General features: G+C 39.7%; 1 protein-coding gene across 1 annotated transcript in view; it reads right to left on the bottom strand.

Annotated features, from left to right (window-relative positions):
- The window catches only part of LOC138735984 (A disintegrin and metalloproteinase with thrombospondin motifs 19-like), a 377,361-nt gene that overhangs the window by 218,749 nt on the left and 141,005 nt on the right, over nt 1-17,607 (bottom strand). The window contains exon 9 of the mRNA XM_069885117.1: nt 185-325. Coding sequence (XP_069741218.1) covers nt 185-325 — 141 coding nt within the window. The remainder of the gene's footprint in view (nt 1-184; nt 326-17,607) is intronic.

Below are 17,607 nucleotides of genomic sequence, written 5' to 3'. Positions count from 1 at the left end.
AAATTCTACGGAAAATTAGTAGAGGGGAATTGAAGCACCTCTCTCTGCGTTTGTTCCCCTTATATATTCAACGGTGGAAACCAACAAAAAATACCTGGCATCCCTATGCTGATGAAATGCTAATTGTCTGTTACATTAAAATGCTGCAATAAAATAACAGCGTGAGAGTCTGGCACGTACATACCTGAGAAATCTTTCCAGATCATCTCTGCTGCATTGCGACCAGGATACGTCACCCAGGTTCTGTCCTTTGATCCATTCCCCAGACATGATATGGAGCCCATCTGCACAAGATGGATGATCTTTATCATGATTCATTCCCATGCTGAATTTGAAGGAAAGTTCAAAACAAAATGCACATCGTTTTACTGATAGATATAAAAAAAACACAAATTAAAAATGCATGTGAAGTTCGTCAAAAGCAGGACATTCAATATACAGATGAATTAGTTCATGGCTTTAAACGTGGGCAAGAAAGTTTTTTTTCCAAGACACTGCAGTTGATTTAAGAAGTTCCCAGATTCAGGTTAAGAAGACAATACCAGACTTGCTAAACTCCCCAAATATTTTTAATCATACTTTCAATCTAAGATTCCAGCTAAAATAAGTACAGTAAGATTACACCATACTAAAATTATTGATATTATCAGGGACCATCAAATATCTTCGTCCCTTTGCGACAGATTTTGTTAGGTTCCCCAATAAGGCACCATCAAAATATTACTCAGTTCATACAAAAATATTGATTTTAAGAAACATCTTGCTCAGCAATTTCATCAATGCAATGAAGAAACTGTGCTCATTAGAACTTTATTTTACTTTGGAGCTGTAACATTATCAATGTTAATTATTTGTATGAATATTTTCAAACAGATATATCTTTCTCCAGTATTTTTTTTTGCTCTGCATTTATTACAAGAAATCTACACTCCAATAGGACAGTTTGAAAATGAGAGTATTTGTGTAAAATAAAATCTGCTTTGACATTAATCTTAAAAAAGGCATTTTTCACTTTCCAATAAATCCCTATAATTTTCCAACTGAAATTAGGTCACTTGAACATTGACTCTGACAAATTGTTCTTAATGCACAATGCATTATCTGCAACAGCCTCAGCAATAACCTAGGCCAGCACAAGACTGAAAATCTATCCAGCAGCTGACAAATAACAAAGCCTCTGGAGCAACTGAGATCTTTGCTGAAGAACTAATGCATGTGACTGAAACCATGACCTCAAATGGGAACAGAGAAACTTGGAGAAGTTGTGTTCTTGACCACCTTCAAGAAAGGAGACATTCACTGCAGTACCTACAGAGAAATCTCACTGCTGTCTGCCACATAGAAAGTTGTTGCTAGGTTCCTGCTCAATCATCTCCTCCTTGTTGTCAAAGTGCTCCTCCCCATTAATTTCATCAGAGGTAAAATGGACAATTCTAAGAAATTGTAGAGACCAGAAACAAATACTGTATTTATCTGATAAAGCCTTAGATTCTGTCAAATAAAAGCAATAATAGACAAACTTTCTCACATTTCAATATTCTAAGACATTTGTTACCATTTGACAGCTTCTCTTTTATGGTCATCTAATGGCTTCAACATACACTCAATTCCCTGACAGATATTGATTAAGTGAGAACATGGCATCTACTAAACCTCTTCTCAATCATTTTCACTGCAATATTTCATCTTGATTCCAATAAGTATATAAGCTGAGGACATGACATATATTAAGCCTCTCCTCAGTCACCTTTACTTCAATATTTCATTTGATTCCAGCTAGTTGAGCAGAGCAGATGGGAAAATATTTAATCTTCATCATCTCCATTCCAGAGGGAAGATCACTCTACTCTCAGAGTTCACATCAATGGTTCCTCCTTCACTGAACTTTGAAAAGCATTGGACTCACACTAAGCATCCGGAAAACAGTTCTTCTACCAATCTGCTGCTCTTCAAAATATTGGTAACAATTTGGATTATTTTAGAAATTTGAAGGTGTAGTCCAATACAAATAAACGAAAAATATTATTATGGAAAATTGATGACTTACAAAGACGTACTTCTTTGATAATTGAACAGATTTTCATTGCATTAGGCTCACTGCAACTGTTATTGAAGAGGTCCTAACGCAGGAGGCTCCTGGTCACCTGAGAAAATCTTCCTCAGGTTATATACTGGTCCTTCAAATTTCTCTCTTTTACATGTATAAAAGGCTTTACTCTCCTGCTCATAACTTCATCTTGTCTCTCTCTCTTTACTCTAGCCGTAGACTTGATCACCTCAAATCACTAGCCTAACTCTTGATCAAGATCAGTAGCCCTTTCTCCACTGCAATTGCGTGATTAAAAGCCCACCTCATCAACTCGTCATAATTTTAAAAATCCTCAATATCATGAACCAATCAAATCATTCTCTCACCCTCTTTTATGCACAAGGTCACAACTCGCTCTGTAACCTGATCTACTCTAGATCAGGTTTAGATCCCACTCACATTTTTCTTGCAGCTTCCCAAGGCATAACTAGTATTTGTAAAGTATTTGGATTTCCATGAGGCATTCGATAAGGTGCCACATTTTGGGGGGCTTGGTTAGAGTAGTGGTGAGCTCAAAGCTATTACAGCGCCAGGGAACTGGGTTCAAATCTAGGGCTCTCTCTAATGAGATTATGAGCTTTCCCTGCATTAGTGTGGGTTTCCTCTGAACCTTCAAATCATGTGGGGATTGTTGGAGAATTGGCATATTTGGGGGCATGTGCTCATGGGAGGAGGGCATATTACCATGCTGTAGGTCTAAATTTAAAATGTAATAATTAAAAAAAAATATTACTGTATAATGTAAAGGGCTGTGATACAATACTGTGTATTAATCTGAGTAGAGAATTAGCTAACTGGTAAAAGACATGATAGTGCATGAGACCATGGTCAGACATGCTGGCAAGAGAATTGGGAGGGGGGCACTGGTAGATCCACGCTATTGCAGCAGACAGAGCCGAGGTACTGCGTCAAGTCTCTTCGATGTATAGGAGACCATGTATAAAGATCAGGTGTGCAGCTCAACTATTTACAACTTGCATCAATGAAAGTACCAAGAAAAATGCAGGTAAATTTACTGACAATAATCGGTAGTTGGGATTATTATGAGGAACACAAAATAGGCAAAGGGACAAACAATTGTTAACTAATTGGATGAAAAAATGAATAGGAGGAGCATAATGTGGGGAAATTTGAGGTTATCACAGAATATTGGTTAATGGACAGGGATTACACCATGATTATGTTCACTGGGATCTGTAACCATGCTCGAAACACAGAAATTTAGTGTGCAAGGACAGCAAGTAACTAGGTGTGCGATAGCATGTTGTTTTAACAGCCACACAAAATTGATTTTCATAATAATAATAAGGTATTGCTGCAATTGCATTGGGTATTGGTGAACCACATCTGGAGCATGGTGTTCAACTTCGATTTTATATAAAGCAGAAAAAAAGATTGCACTGGAGGAAGTTGCAAGAAATTTCATGTTTGATTCTTGAAATGAAGCGGTTTTCTCATGAGGAAAGAGAGAATAAGTGAGTCCATGTTCAATGGAGTTTAGAAGAATGAGAGCAGTCTCCTCAAAGTGTAAAAAAAAAGAAATCTGACAAGGTAGTTAATGAAAGCCTGTTTTCCTTCATGGGAGAATTTAGCTCTTGGAGTAGAAGAAGACTCCATCTAAGATGGAAGTGAAAAGGAACTTTTAATGTGTAGAGTCAATTAGAATTCTCTATCCCAGAGACCTATGGAGGCTACATCATGGAAATATTTAAGTCTGGTAGAGTCTGAGTTGGGGGCAATCAGAGGGAACAGGGATCACAGGAAACAGGTAGGAACATGGAACTGAGGACAAGATTAGACCATCCATGTTCTCATTGATAAGTAGAATAGGCTCAAGGAGCTACATGGCATATTCCTGTTCCTATCATATTCTCTCAGCATGAAAGAGTAGCTTGCCATTATTTTTGAATGAGGGTAGAGGTAGATCAAAATGGGGTACTTTTCTTTTCATTAACTGCACAGGGGGCATAGTTAATATACATGTAATGTCTCCAAAATTAATTATCGTAAATCAAACTGTCTGACTTAGGAAACTCTGTCTGTGCTTCTTCTGAATTTTACTTATTTAGTTATCCTATTTACTTTTAGTTATCCTATTAACCCTTCATTAAATCATTATTAATAATTAATGACTGATTTCTTGAAAAATCAGGTAACTTTTTACAATATTACAAAATACAGTTTGGCACTTTGATCCAAAATACAATAGCAGTTGGTGTATGCCTCAAACCAAATAGCCGTTCTGTGCCAAGACTTTTCATTGTATTTAAGTTCATCGTGAAAACACCGCAGACTTCGTGCAGCAATCTGCAAGCCAAGCCTTTCACATTATCTGACAAGAACTAGAGTCCAGTCTGAAAGCTTCTTTAAGCAATTGATGGTTCACAGCTGCACTGGTTGAAAGCTGGGCCAAAGTCTCATTCGTTTTATATCAAGGCCTGGCCTTTCAACATAAAGACCTAAACAAAAGGCCACGATGGCAGAGTTAGAAAAATATAACAGTTTTGTTAAGCGGAACAATTATAGATCATGGCCAAAATTTCTGATTGAAAGCTGATGATATATCGGAGTTGATTAAAATGCAGTAGATATTCATTAGAAATGTCAATGATGCATTTAGTTTCATCATTACTGAACATTTAGACTAACACCGATATTTGCTGATCCACTCAATTTTGAGGTCATTAGGATATGTCAAACAAACATAAAGACAAATAAAATCCATATGTTTGCCACTTGCTATTGATTCCATCTCTTCTCCTCCCTAATTCACTGCTGAACTGGATTCTTCTCAAACTTGGCATGATGTCTAACCCTGAGGTGAGTCTCAGATCCTATATTTCTTCCATCACTAGGAACATTCATACACAGACGCTCCGTAATATTCACTGCCTTCAATCTACCTGCCATTAAAATATTCATCTGCAGCTCACTAACTCATTAAAGAAAAGGACAGGGTGGATGGGAGGGGTGGGGGAACAGATAAAGAAATAAAAATGGGTAGCTGCAGGGTAGCCAGTTAGCTTTATTTCAGTTGCAGGGAAAACATGAGCCATTTTCAAAGGGGCTATCAGAAAAAAACAAATAAGAATGTGAATTTAATGTACATATGTAAAAGGGAAATGTCTTTTACCAACCATATAACCACTTACAGCACAGAACAGGCCAGTTTGGCCCTACTAGTCCATGCCGTAACAAATCCCCACCCTCCTAGTCCCACTGACCAGCACCCGGTCCATACCCCTCCAGTTCTCTCCTATCCATGTAACTATCTAGTCTTTCCTTAAATGTAACCAATGATCCCGCCTCGACCACGTCTGATGGAAGCTCATTCCACATCCCCACCACGCTTTGCATAAAGAAATTTCCCCTCATGTTCCCCTTATAATTTTCCCCCTTCAATCTTAAACCATGCCCTCTAGCTTGAATCTCCCCCACTCTTACATGAAAGAGTTTACTCTGTCTGTCCCTTTTAAAATCTTAAACACCTCTATCAAGTCCCCTCTTAATCTTCTACGCTTCAGAGAAAAAAGCCCCAGTCTGCACAACCTTTCCCTATAACTCAAACCTTGAAATCCTGTCAACATTCTCGTGAACCTTCTCTGCACTCTCTCTATTTTGTTTATATCTTTCCTATAATTTGGTGACCAAAACTGTACTCAGTACTCCAAATTTGGCTTCACCAACGCCTTGTACAATTTCATCATAACATATTGGAGTTTTTGAACAAGGCATGTGTACTGTGAATAAAGGGGAACTGAAAGATGAACTCAGATTTCCAGAAGGCACCAAAAGCTCACTGGAAAATAAAAACTAGTGATTTAGGATTTAATAGATTGGTGTTCATTTTTTTAAATTGCCCGGTGATCAGGATCTTTTTCAATGTTTACAATTTTGTATTTATAACAGAAAGTTAGCAGAAATGGATCTTTTACTAGGGGGAGGTAACGTAATGTGCCACAGGGACTGTTGCTCTGGCATCAATTTTAGACAATTTATATAATACAGTATTCCTCAGCCTGAGGACTACTGGTGATCCAGGGTTTGGTGTTTATTACAGATGGCTAACAAGCTGTTGAACCTCCATTTACTACCCAAATCATAAATTATTCCAGCACCACAGAAAGACCTGTCAGCACTCTCAAAAAACACCACATTTATTTTCTTGCACTAACTGTAACTATGAAGATTTATTGTTAATCTATCTTTTATATTCATCATCTATTCCCATACTGAGGTAACAACTCGACTATAGGAGTTGTTGTTTTTTCCACAATAGTGCCTGTTTGGTTGTAACAAGTATGAATTCTAGTTCATATGTACTTATGTGTATGACATTAAAGTCGTTCTCATTGTAGATGGCCTATGGTAAGTAAAGGAACACCAGCTTGTCTGTGGGTGATAAAGGTTGAGAGCCACTCAGTTAATGATTTGAATGAAGGAACCAAAGTTCCTCAAGAAACTCCAATAAATCATGTACACAAGATTATGAGGGGCTTAGACAGACTAGACCGACAGCTCTTTTTCCACCCGGCCAACAATTGAAAATACCAGAGGACATCAGTTTAAGGTGAGTAGAGAAAAGTTTAGGGGAGATATGGAGATGAGTGTTTTTTTACACACAGACAGTGGTGGGTCCCTGGAATGCATTGCCAAGAATGGTAGTGGAGGTTAATATAATATGAACATTCAAAAGATTCATAGATAGACACATAGATGTAAGAAAAGTGGAGGGTTATGTGTGTAGGGAAGGATGTGATTGCTATGGAGTAGGTTTATATAAACTGGCACAACATTATGGGATGAAAGGCCTGCACTGTGCTGTAATGTTCAATGTTAAATTAGTTAAACATTATTTCTCTTTCTCAATTCCATATTTATTTGGTCTTGCTTGATTTATTTTTTCCCTGAGTGGCTTTAACAGCTTCTAACTTATGTTAAACACCAGGTAGTCTCCTAATTTCTTGGCTTCTTCCCTTTTTGAGTGTGCCAATTTTGCCAAGACTGGAAAGTAAATACCAAAGGACATAAGGAGGCTACAAAAGTGTTAATACACATTTCAAGCAACAAAGATTGTAAACATTGAAAAAAATTATGAATCTCTTATTTTAAGGATCTCCAGACCTTTGTGCTGGAATGTAGAATTGAGAGAAAAAAGTTGATTGAAATTTCCAAGGACCTGAGAAGTCTTCACTAGAAGCTTGAGGAGAGGATTTTTTCCTTTGGCTGAAGAATCTAGAATTAGAAATTACTGTTTAAAAAATAAAGGATCACTCATTTCAGAAAGCTAGAAGGTGGTTTTTATTCTCTCAGAGGATTATGAGTTTTTGAAACCTTCTTCCTCAAAGACCATAGAAGTAGACTATTTGAAAATGTTTAAAGCCGACAAAGCAAGATACTTAGTAAACATGACACTGAAAGTTTCTTGAGGCAGGGCAGAAATATGAAGCTATAGTTATAGTTAAATCAGCCATGATATTATTAGGACAGCATATAACAAACTTCAAGGGTCATGTAGCCTGGTTTGTTATGTTCATTGCAATACATTTTTCTTGGTTGCTCTTATATCTCCTAACTCCGTGCTGACCATTTCCTTGCTGATAAGCACTAAACCAGCTTTTAAGTTTAACCCTTCAGACTCTGATGATTTTTAACCTTTCATAATATATACTCCAGACTGTGTCCATGGGTAAACCTTTACAGAATGAACCAGCTGCTCGTTGGGTATAAATTCAGTCTCTGAAAACCGGGATTCAGAGTACAAAGGGTTAAACTTCCCATCGTTGTAGCCGAATCTGCTTATTATCACATTTCCAATCCTTGCAATTTTCTGGCTTTGTAAAGGTAAACTTTTTAGTTGCCATTAGCTTAAAAGACCCAGCCTGCAAATCTACCGCTTCTATAACTTTCTCTTTTCATTGTAGATACTGCTTAAAAACCATGTTCTCTGATTCTCATCCAAAATCTCACCTTGTTTGGCTCAGCATTCTTGATTTCTCCCCTCTAGCTTATAAAAACACTCAAGGTGTTTTTCAAAGGAAAAGCACAATGCAATTTGGATGTCCTTATGTGTTGATTAAACTCTTGAAGTAGCCCGTGTAAAAAAAAACTCATTTGTTCATGGTGTCCTAATGTATCACATAATGAAACCACTTGCTTCTTAATTACAAACAGAAATTCTAAATATTGATCATTTGATGTTAGCTACACTGATAACAATCAACAGAGAATGGCCACATTGCCAAGATCAATATTAACATAACATAACATAACAATTACAGCATGGAAACAGGCCATTAGGCCCTTCTAGTCCGCACCGAACCAAACACCCCTCTCTAGTCCCACCTCCCTGCACAATGCCATTAACCCTCCATCTTCTTCTCATCCATATATCTGTCCAACCTTTTCTTAAATAATACAATTGACTCCGCCGCCACTATTTCTCCCGGAAGCTCATTCCACACGGCTACCACTCTCTGAGTAAAGAAGTTCCCCCTCATGTTACCTCTAAACCTCTGCCCCTTAATTCTTAACTCATGTCCTCTTGTTTTAATCTTTCCTCCTCTTAACGGAAATAGTCTATCCACATCCACTCTGTCTATCCCTTTCATAATCTTAAATACTTCTATCAAATCCCCTCTCAACCTTCTACGCTCCAAAGAATAAAGACCTAATCTGTCCAATCTCTCCCTATACTCTAGATGCTTAAACCCAGGCAACATTCTGGTAAACCTTCTCTGCACTCTCTCCACTCTGTTTATATTCTTCCTATAATTAGGCGACCAGAACTGCACACAGAACTCCAAATTAGGCTGCACCAACGTCTTATACAATCTCAACATCACCTCCCAACTCCTATATTCCATGCAATGAGTGATAAAGGCCAGCACACTAAAAGCCTTCTTCACCACCCTATTCACGTGAGTTTCTACCTTCAGGGAACGATGTACCGTTACTCCTAAATCTTTCTGCTCTTCTGTGTTCATCAATGCTCTCCCATTTACCACGTATGTCCTGTTCTGATTCTTCTTACCAAAATGAAGCACCTCACACTCATTAAATTCCATCTGCCATTTTTCAGCCCACTTTTCTAAGCAGCCCAAATCCCTCTGCAATCCTTGAAAACCTTCTTCATTATCCACTATTCCACCTATCTTAGTATCGTCTGCATATTTACTAATCCAATTCACCACCCCATCATCTAGATCATTAATGTATATAACGAACAACAATGGGCCCAATACAGATCCTTGAGGCACACCACTGGTCACCGGCCTCCAACCTGACAGACAATTATCCACTACCACTCTCTGGCCTCTCCCTTTCAGCCAATCTTCAATCCATTTGACTATCTCAAAATTTATACATAAAGACAGCACCTTCCTAACTAACCTTCCATGTGGTACCTTATCGAAGGCCTTACTGAAGTCCATATAGACAACATCCACTGCACTACCCTCATCCACATTCTTAGTCACCTCTTCAAAAAATTCAATCAGATTGGTCAAACATGACCTTCCTCCCACAAATCCATGTTGAGTGCTCCTGATCAGACCCTGTCTATCCAGATGTTTATAAGTACTATCTCTAAGAATTTTCTCCATTAATTTACCTACCACAGACGTCAAACTTACAGGCCGATAGTTACCAGGCTTCCTCCTTAAACCCTTTTTAAATAACGGAACCACATGCACAATGCGCCAATCCTCCGGCACTATCCCCATATCTAATGACATTTGGAAAATTACCGCCAGAGCCTCTGCTATTTCCTCCTTCACTTCTCTCAATGTCCTGGGGAAGATCCCGTCTGGTCCCGGAGACTTATCCACCTTTATATTCTTCAAAAGCCCAAAAACTACATCTTTTGTAATTTCTATATTCCCCATATTTACCCAATTTGCTTTTTTTTATCTCACATCTCCCAATATCCTTCTCCTTAGTGAATACCGAAGAAAAGAAACTGTTCAATATCTCCCCCATTTCTCTAGGCTCCACACACAGTTTTCCGCTCTGATTCTCTAAGGGACCAATTTTGTCTCTAGCTTTCCTTTTACCATTAACATATTTGTAGATCTCTTTTGGATTAGTTTTCACCCTGCTTGCCATAGTTTCCTCGTACCTTCTTTTAGCTTTCCTAATTCCTCTCTTAAGATTCCTCTTACATTCAATGTATCTTTCAAACATCTCCTTAACTCCATGCTTCTTATATCTAATGTACACCTCCCTTTTTCTTCGAACCAAGTTTCCAATATTCCTTGAAAACCACGGCTCTCTCAAACCTTTTGCCCCTCCTTTTAACCTAACAGGAACATAAAGCTTTTGCACTCTCAAAATCTGATCTTTAAAAGACTTCCATCTCTCTACTACATCCTGCCCATAAAACAAATTGTCCCAATGCACACCCTGCAAGTCCTTTCGCATCTCCTCAAATCTAGCTTTTCCCCAATCAAAAACCTCAACCCTTGGCCCTGACTTCTCTCTTTCCATAATGACATTGAAGCTGATGGCATTATGATCACTGGATCCGAAGTGCTCGCCAACACTAACCTCCGTCACTTGACCCATCCCATTTGCCAACAGTAGATCTAACACTGCTCCTTCTCTGGTTGGCAGCTCTACATATTGTTGTAAGAAACTATCTTGCACACATTTCACAAACTCTAACCCATCCAGTCCTTTCACAGAATGTGTTTCCCAATTTATATGTGGAAAATTAAAATCTCCCATAATTACAACCCTGTGCTTATCACAAATATCTACTATCTCCCTACAGATTTGCTCCTCTAGGTCTCGGTCCCCTCCGGGTGGTCTATAATACACCCCTACAAGTGTAACCTCTCCTTTCCTACTCCTCAGTTCCACCCAAATAGCCTCCGTGGATGTTCCCTCTAATCTATCCTTCCTAGGCACCGCTGTAATATTTTCCCTGACAAGCAATGCAACCCCACCTCCTCTTGCCCCTCCGACTCTATCACACCTAAAACAACGAAACCCAGGGATATTCAGTTACCAATCACATCCCTCCTGCAACCATGTCTCACTAATCGCTACCACATCATACTTCCAAGTATCAATCCACACCTTCAGCTCATCCACCTTTTTTACAATACTCCTGGCATTAAAATATATGAATTTCAGAGATTTCCCAATTTTTAATCCCTGTTTTCCCTCATCTTTAAAACAACATTATTTACTTTTCCTGCCAATTGCCCTTCATCTTCTTCCAGAGCATTTCCCTTCTCTATCACCTGCCCATCCATATTCAAATACTTACTACAAACTTTCTTTGTTTGCATTCTAACCTTCTCCTTACTGCTCTGTACTATTTTGTTCCCTCCCCCCAACCATTCTAGTTTAAAGGATCCTGAGTAGCCCTAGCAAATACCTCTGCCAGGATTCTGGTCCCCCTGGGATTTAAGTGTAATCCGTCCTTACTGTACAGGTCACATCTCCCCCAAAAAAGGTCCCAGTTATCCAGAAACTTAAAACCCTGCCCCTTACTCCATCCCTTCAGCCACGTGTTAATCCTCCACCTCATTCTATTTCTATTCACACTGTCACGTGGCACAGGGAGTAATCCAGAGATTACCCCCTTTGCGTTCCTTCTTTTTAACTCCCTACCTAACTGCCTGTACTCACTTTTTAGGACCTCTTCTCTATTCCTCCCTATGTCATTGGTACCTAAGTGTACCACGACCTCTGGCTCCTGTCCCTCCCACTTTAGGATATCTGGGACACGAGCAGCAACATCCCGGACCCTGGCACCAGGGAGGCAAACCACCATCCGGTTCTCCTTGCTGCGTCCGCAGAATCCCCTATCCGTCCTCTTAACTATGGAGTCTCCTACCACAATTGCCCTCCTCTTCCTTTCCCTCCCTTTCTGAGCAACAGGGGCCAACCTCGTGCCAGAGGCACAGCCACTGTCGCTCCCCCCAACCTTGATGTCCCCCTCAACAATTCCCAATTGTAAGCTCCATATGAGCCAAGAACTTCCAAGTGGTAGCCTTGGGTGTGGCAGGAGGAAATCTGATACAGAATATTATCCAACATCATGCTTCAACCTACTTAGCAGCTGTTAATGGGGATGCCTGGCAACATTTTGGAAGTCAGTTGAAGAATATCTGCCTCATTATTCCTGAAACATGACAGCCTAAACTTAGCTTCTGCAGTACAAACTTGCAAAGCAACTTTCATAAGAGGTTCTGAACACTAGCAGGATTGCAATAAACAACAATTATCATAAATATCTATAACCTACTCACAATCTTTCGATTATTTATATTTACATCTTTTTGTAAATACAAGGCAAGCTCATTTCCCTAACATATTGGCATATTTAATTCAAAATAAAATCATATTGTGTGCAAAGTTTTAACACTGAAGTATTAACTATGAGCATTAACATCTGTTTAACAAGACTAAAATAAACATCTGGTGTTCAGAAAAACAGCTTACGTCAAGTTTTATACATGCAGAATTCTTCATTACCAAACAATTCGATTCATTTACACGAGATCATTTTTTCTCTAGTTGTTATGTAGCAAAGTTTCTTGACAGTGAAGCAAAGGTGGATGGGAGATTGGTACCAAATTTATGCCAGCCTAAGTTCCTTTCAGATTTTCTTCTAAAACTATCCATGCTTCATCTAACTGTACTGGGATCGCCCTCTCTTTTTTGCTTCCCTGCCCTACATCACAGTGATCTGATGTACATTTCAAAAAGGATTTGTTCAAGAGGTGGAAATAAATGGAGCAAAAATCCAGAGACAGCTTGTAATGCGCGCCGAAAGAACCAAAGACTTGTTGATCCAAACCAAGGCTTTTATTAATTAAAAGACTGGAGCATATCACAAGAAGGTCGACCAGTCCAGAATGACCTGGTCTGGCTAGGAGCAATCCTTTAAGACCTGCCAGTAGGTGTGGCTACACTCTCAGCCAATCACAGTCATCCTACACTACCATCTGTATATATACACATTGGTGATAGCGTCTATACCATCACACAGCTATAATTCATATGCTGTGGAGCGATTGTGATGATAGGCTGGCTGGCAGTGTGCAAGTAGCTACAAGTTATTTTCAGAAAAACTTCTTCCCTTCTTTACGCCTCACCTCTAGCCAGAGGAAATGTAAAATGTTCTCCCTTGAAAGAAACACAAATTTAATCAGTTGGGATATTTGTTTCTCCATTACATGAGACCCATCTAATACTTCATTTTAATACTTGGACAGCAGTAACTCTTCTCTAAATGGAGTCTACAACTGGGATATTTGTCTCTCTGTTACATAAGAACCCAACAGAGCATGAGGCTGCCTCAGGACCTTTGTGATGCCATCATCATCACCCTGTACAAAATCAAAGGTGAGAAATCAGACTGCTCAAACTACAGGGGAATCACGCTGCTCTCCATTGCAGGCAAAATCTTCGCTAGGATTCTCCTTAATAGACCGAAAATGTCCTCCCAGAATCACAGTGTGGCTTTCGCGCAAACAGAGGAACTACTGACATGGTCTTTGCCCTCAGACAGCTCCAAGAAAAGTGCAGAGAACAAAACAAAGGACTCTACATCACCTTTGTTGACCTCACCAAAGCCTTTGACACCGTGAGCAGGAAAGGGCTTTGGCAAATACTAGAGTGCCTCAGATGCCCCCCCCAAGTTCCTCAACATGGTTATCCAACTGCACGAAAACCAACAAGGTCAGGTCAGATACAGCAATGAGCTCTCCGAACCCTTCTCCATTGACAACGGCGTGAAGCAAGGCTGCGTCCTCGCACCAACCCTCTTTACTATCTTCTTCAGCATGATGCTGAATCAAGCCATGAAAGACCTCAACAATGAAGACGCTGTTTACATCCGGTACCGCACGGATGGCAGTCTCTTCAATCTGAGGCGCCTGCAAGCTCACACCAAGAGCAACTTGTCCGTGAACTACTCTTTGCAGACGACGCCGCTTTAGTTGCCCATTCAGAGCCAGCTCTCCAGCACATGACGTCCTGTTTTGCGGAAACAGGCCAAAATGTCTTTTGCTATAACTGTTTATAATCTAAATCTGGAATTTTACTCAACCAAATTGGATTTCAGTCATTTTGTTTATAACTGGCAAGTTTAGATAATGTTGTTATTTTAAACATACATACATTATCAAAGTTTTTTTTAAAAAATGGGTTAAGTTTGCTAGTAACTAAACACAACAAAGCAGTAATGTTTCAATGGCAATTATTTTTCAAACCATCATTTGAATTGTTGATTAATAACATATCATAATCATAAAATGAACATCAAATAATGTTCAAACACGTATGTATTTAGGTATTTGATTGCCTTCTTGTCCCACCAAGTGCAGAAAACTTGAAAGATTGTGGTGGGCATAGAGGAATGAAGTCTATCGTTATTTGCCAGGCTCTCATATTATTTACAGACTAGATCCGAGGTTGTTGAATTACCAGGCTTGTTAAAACAGAGTACTGTGAAGTTTCTGATTACTGTCAAAGCTGAACCAGAAAGTTCAATCCACTCCTCATATTTTAAAAGGGAGGTATAGATTCAGGACATCCAATCAGCAAGCACTATTTCCACTAACTAAATGACTATTAGGAGCGAAGTACATGGTAGAACTCTTTGGCTTGGCTTCGCGGACGAAGATTTATGGAGGGGTAAAAGTCCACGTCAGCTGCAGGCTCGTTTGTGGCTGACAAGTCCGATGTGGGACAGGCAGACACGGTTGCAGCGGTTGCAGGGGAAAATTGGTTGGTTGGGGTTGGGTGTTGGGTTTTTCCTCCTTTGCCTTTTGTCAGTGAGGTGGGCTCTGCGGTCTTCTTCAAAGGAGGTTGCTGCCCGCCGAACTGTGAGGCGCCAAGATGCACGGTTTGAGGTGATATCAGCCCACTGGCGGTGGTCAATGTGGCAGGCACCAAGAGATTTCTTTAGGCAGTCCTTGTACCTCTTCTTTGGTGCACCTCTGACACGATGGCCAGTGGAGAGCTCGCCATATAACACGATCTTGGGAAGGCGATGGTCCTCCATTCTGGAGACGTGACCTACCCACTATGATGTAAACATATCCCAATTTTTTTTAAGGACATGACACCAAATGTTTTGGTCATCTGTGTTGCTTCATTCCCCATACCATGGTGTTCCATGGCTTGGTTGGCATCAACTTAGATAGTCCAACCAGAGAAAAAGGAATTCAAGATAAAATCAGAGGAAATTTACCCTGGCCAGTATTGGAGTGTGAGTGCAAAACTATTTTAGAGATTGTGACCATAACTCTCGGTTATGGAAAGAGATAATGGCAGTCTGCAAATTTAAGGCAAAGTATCAAAAACTGCTAATGTTATAAAAATTAAAATAAAAACTGAAAATGTGGGAAATGCGCAGCAGGTCGAGTTACATTTATAGGAAGAGAAACAGAGTTGACAATTTAGGGTGAAGAATGGTTACAATGGCTGGACACAAATTCTGATGCAATATCAATAAACGATTCATAATATATCCTTCAAAGACTTACAAACACACTGTGGGACATTCTTAACTCTAAACGGTTACAGCTGAATTCAGTCGAAAGAATAACCAAGAGAACAAGTTGCACAATCTAGCAACAAAAGATATGAAAACAAATGCAACAGTGATTACAGGTTTTATTTGTGATTTGAAGGATTATATCTGCTCAATGACATATTGATTTCTGGTTTGAAAATCTCAAAATACTGCCCAGTAGCATTAACTTCTGTTGTGATGAAATGCTTTGAGAGGCTGGTCATGACCAGAATTAGCAGGTACCTAAGCAAAAATCTGGACCCGCTGCAATTCACCTATCGTCACAATTACTCCACAGCTGGCTCTCCACTCAGCTCTGGATCACCTAGAAAGCAGCAATTCATACATATGGCTGCTCTTCATCAACTGCAGCTCGGCCTTCAATACCATTATTTCCTCACTGCTGGTCAAGAAGCTACAAACTCTTGGCCTCTGTACCCCCGTCTGAAACTGGATCCTTCACTCATTGTAAAATCACAGTCAATACAAATTGGAAACAATGTTTTCTCCTCATTGATTATCAACACAGGTGCACCCCAAGGATGCGTGCTTAGCCCACTGCTCTACTCATTATACACCCATCACTGTGGGGCCAGGCACAATTCCAATGCTATCTACAAGTTTGCTGATGACACAACAGTTGTTGGCCGAATCACAAATGGCAATGAGGAAGCGTACAGGAGGGAGATAGATCAGCTCTTGAATGGTGCAACAACAACCTTGCATTCGATATCAGTAAAACCAAGGAGATGATTGAGGAGTTCAGGAGGAAGTCAGGAAAACATGATGGCTCATCAAGTGTTCAGTAATAGAGAAGGTCAAGAACTTCAACTTTCTGGGTGTCAACATCTCTGAGGATCAGTCCTGGAGTCTCCATGTAGATGCACTCATGAAGAAAGTTCACCAGCAGCTATACTTTGTGAGGTGTTTGACGAGATTTGGTATGTCACTGAAAACTCTCTAAAACTTCTACAGGTGCACCATGGAGAGCATTCAAGCTGGTTGCATCACTGCCTGGAATGGAGGCACTAACTCTCAGGATAAGAATAAACTCCAGAGGGTTGTTAACATGGCCTGTGACATCATCGGCACAATACTTCATTCCATCGAGGACATCTATATGAGGCGGTGTCTTAATAAAGCATCTTCAAAGACCCCCACCACCCAGGCCATGCCCTCTTCACTCTGCTACCATCAGGAAAAATGTACAGGAGCCTGAAGATGAGCACTCAGCAGAACAAGGACAGCTTCTTCCCCGCTGCCATCAGATTCCTGAATAATCAATGAACCAAAGACACTGCCTTAATTTCATGCAATTTTTTACAGTAATGTTGTAAGATGGTTATAATATGAATGTTTGCTCCAAAACATCAAATTTGATGACAATAAATTCTGATTCTGAAAATATTTGAGTCATTTTATTAGTGTATTCATGTATACCTTGTGTTATTAGTGCAATCCTTGTTCTTTTCACACTGCTAACTATCTCAGTTCACCCAGGAGAGCTTCCTATGTGGCAGTTTCACAATCCAACACATTCATCACATTAGAACCTCTAGTCTGTGCTGAACCCAGTCCATTTTGTTTGCTTGGTTCACTATATCCAAAATTGTTAACAATGGCATCTTCCATGAAGTTTAAATGCCCTTGTTTTTTACACTAAGTGAGATCTTAAAACCATCCAAAACAATAGTTTTGCTCTATGGTCTGGTCATCGTTATTGACATACGCTAACTGCAAGCTGGAAAAAGCAGCTTGGAATTTAGATCATACTTTACTTCAGACCAAATTATTTCTTATCTCTCATATGTAATTTCATTGAAAAATGAGATGGATGCCAAAATGGAATGCTGTATCTGCCATTTGGGCAAGCTGTTATCTACATGGTTTCTCGCAAGGCTTTTGCATGGTGAGGCAGTCCTAAGGTTCAATCACATGGAAATTAGCTAAATGGATTTTTTAAAAATGGCTTGCCGGCAGA

The sequence above is a fragment of the Narcine bancroftii genome, chromosome 1 (assembly GCF_036971445.1).
Source record: "Narcine bancroftii isolate sNarBan1 chromosome 1, sNarBan1.hap1, whole genome shotgun sequence".
Lineage (NCBI taxonomy): Eukaryota > Metazoa > Chordata > Chondrichthyes > Torpediniformes > Narcinidae > Narcine > Narcine bancroftii.
This window is presented reverse-complemented; position numbering and strand designations above follow the sequence as displayed.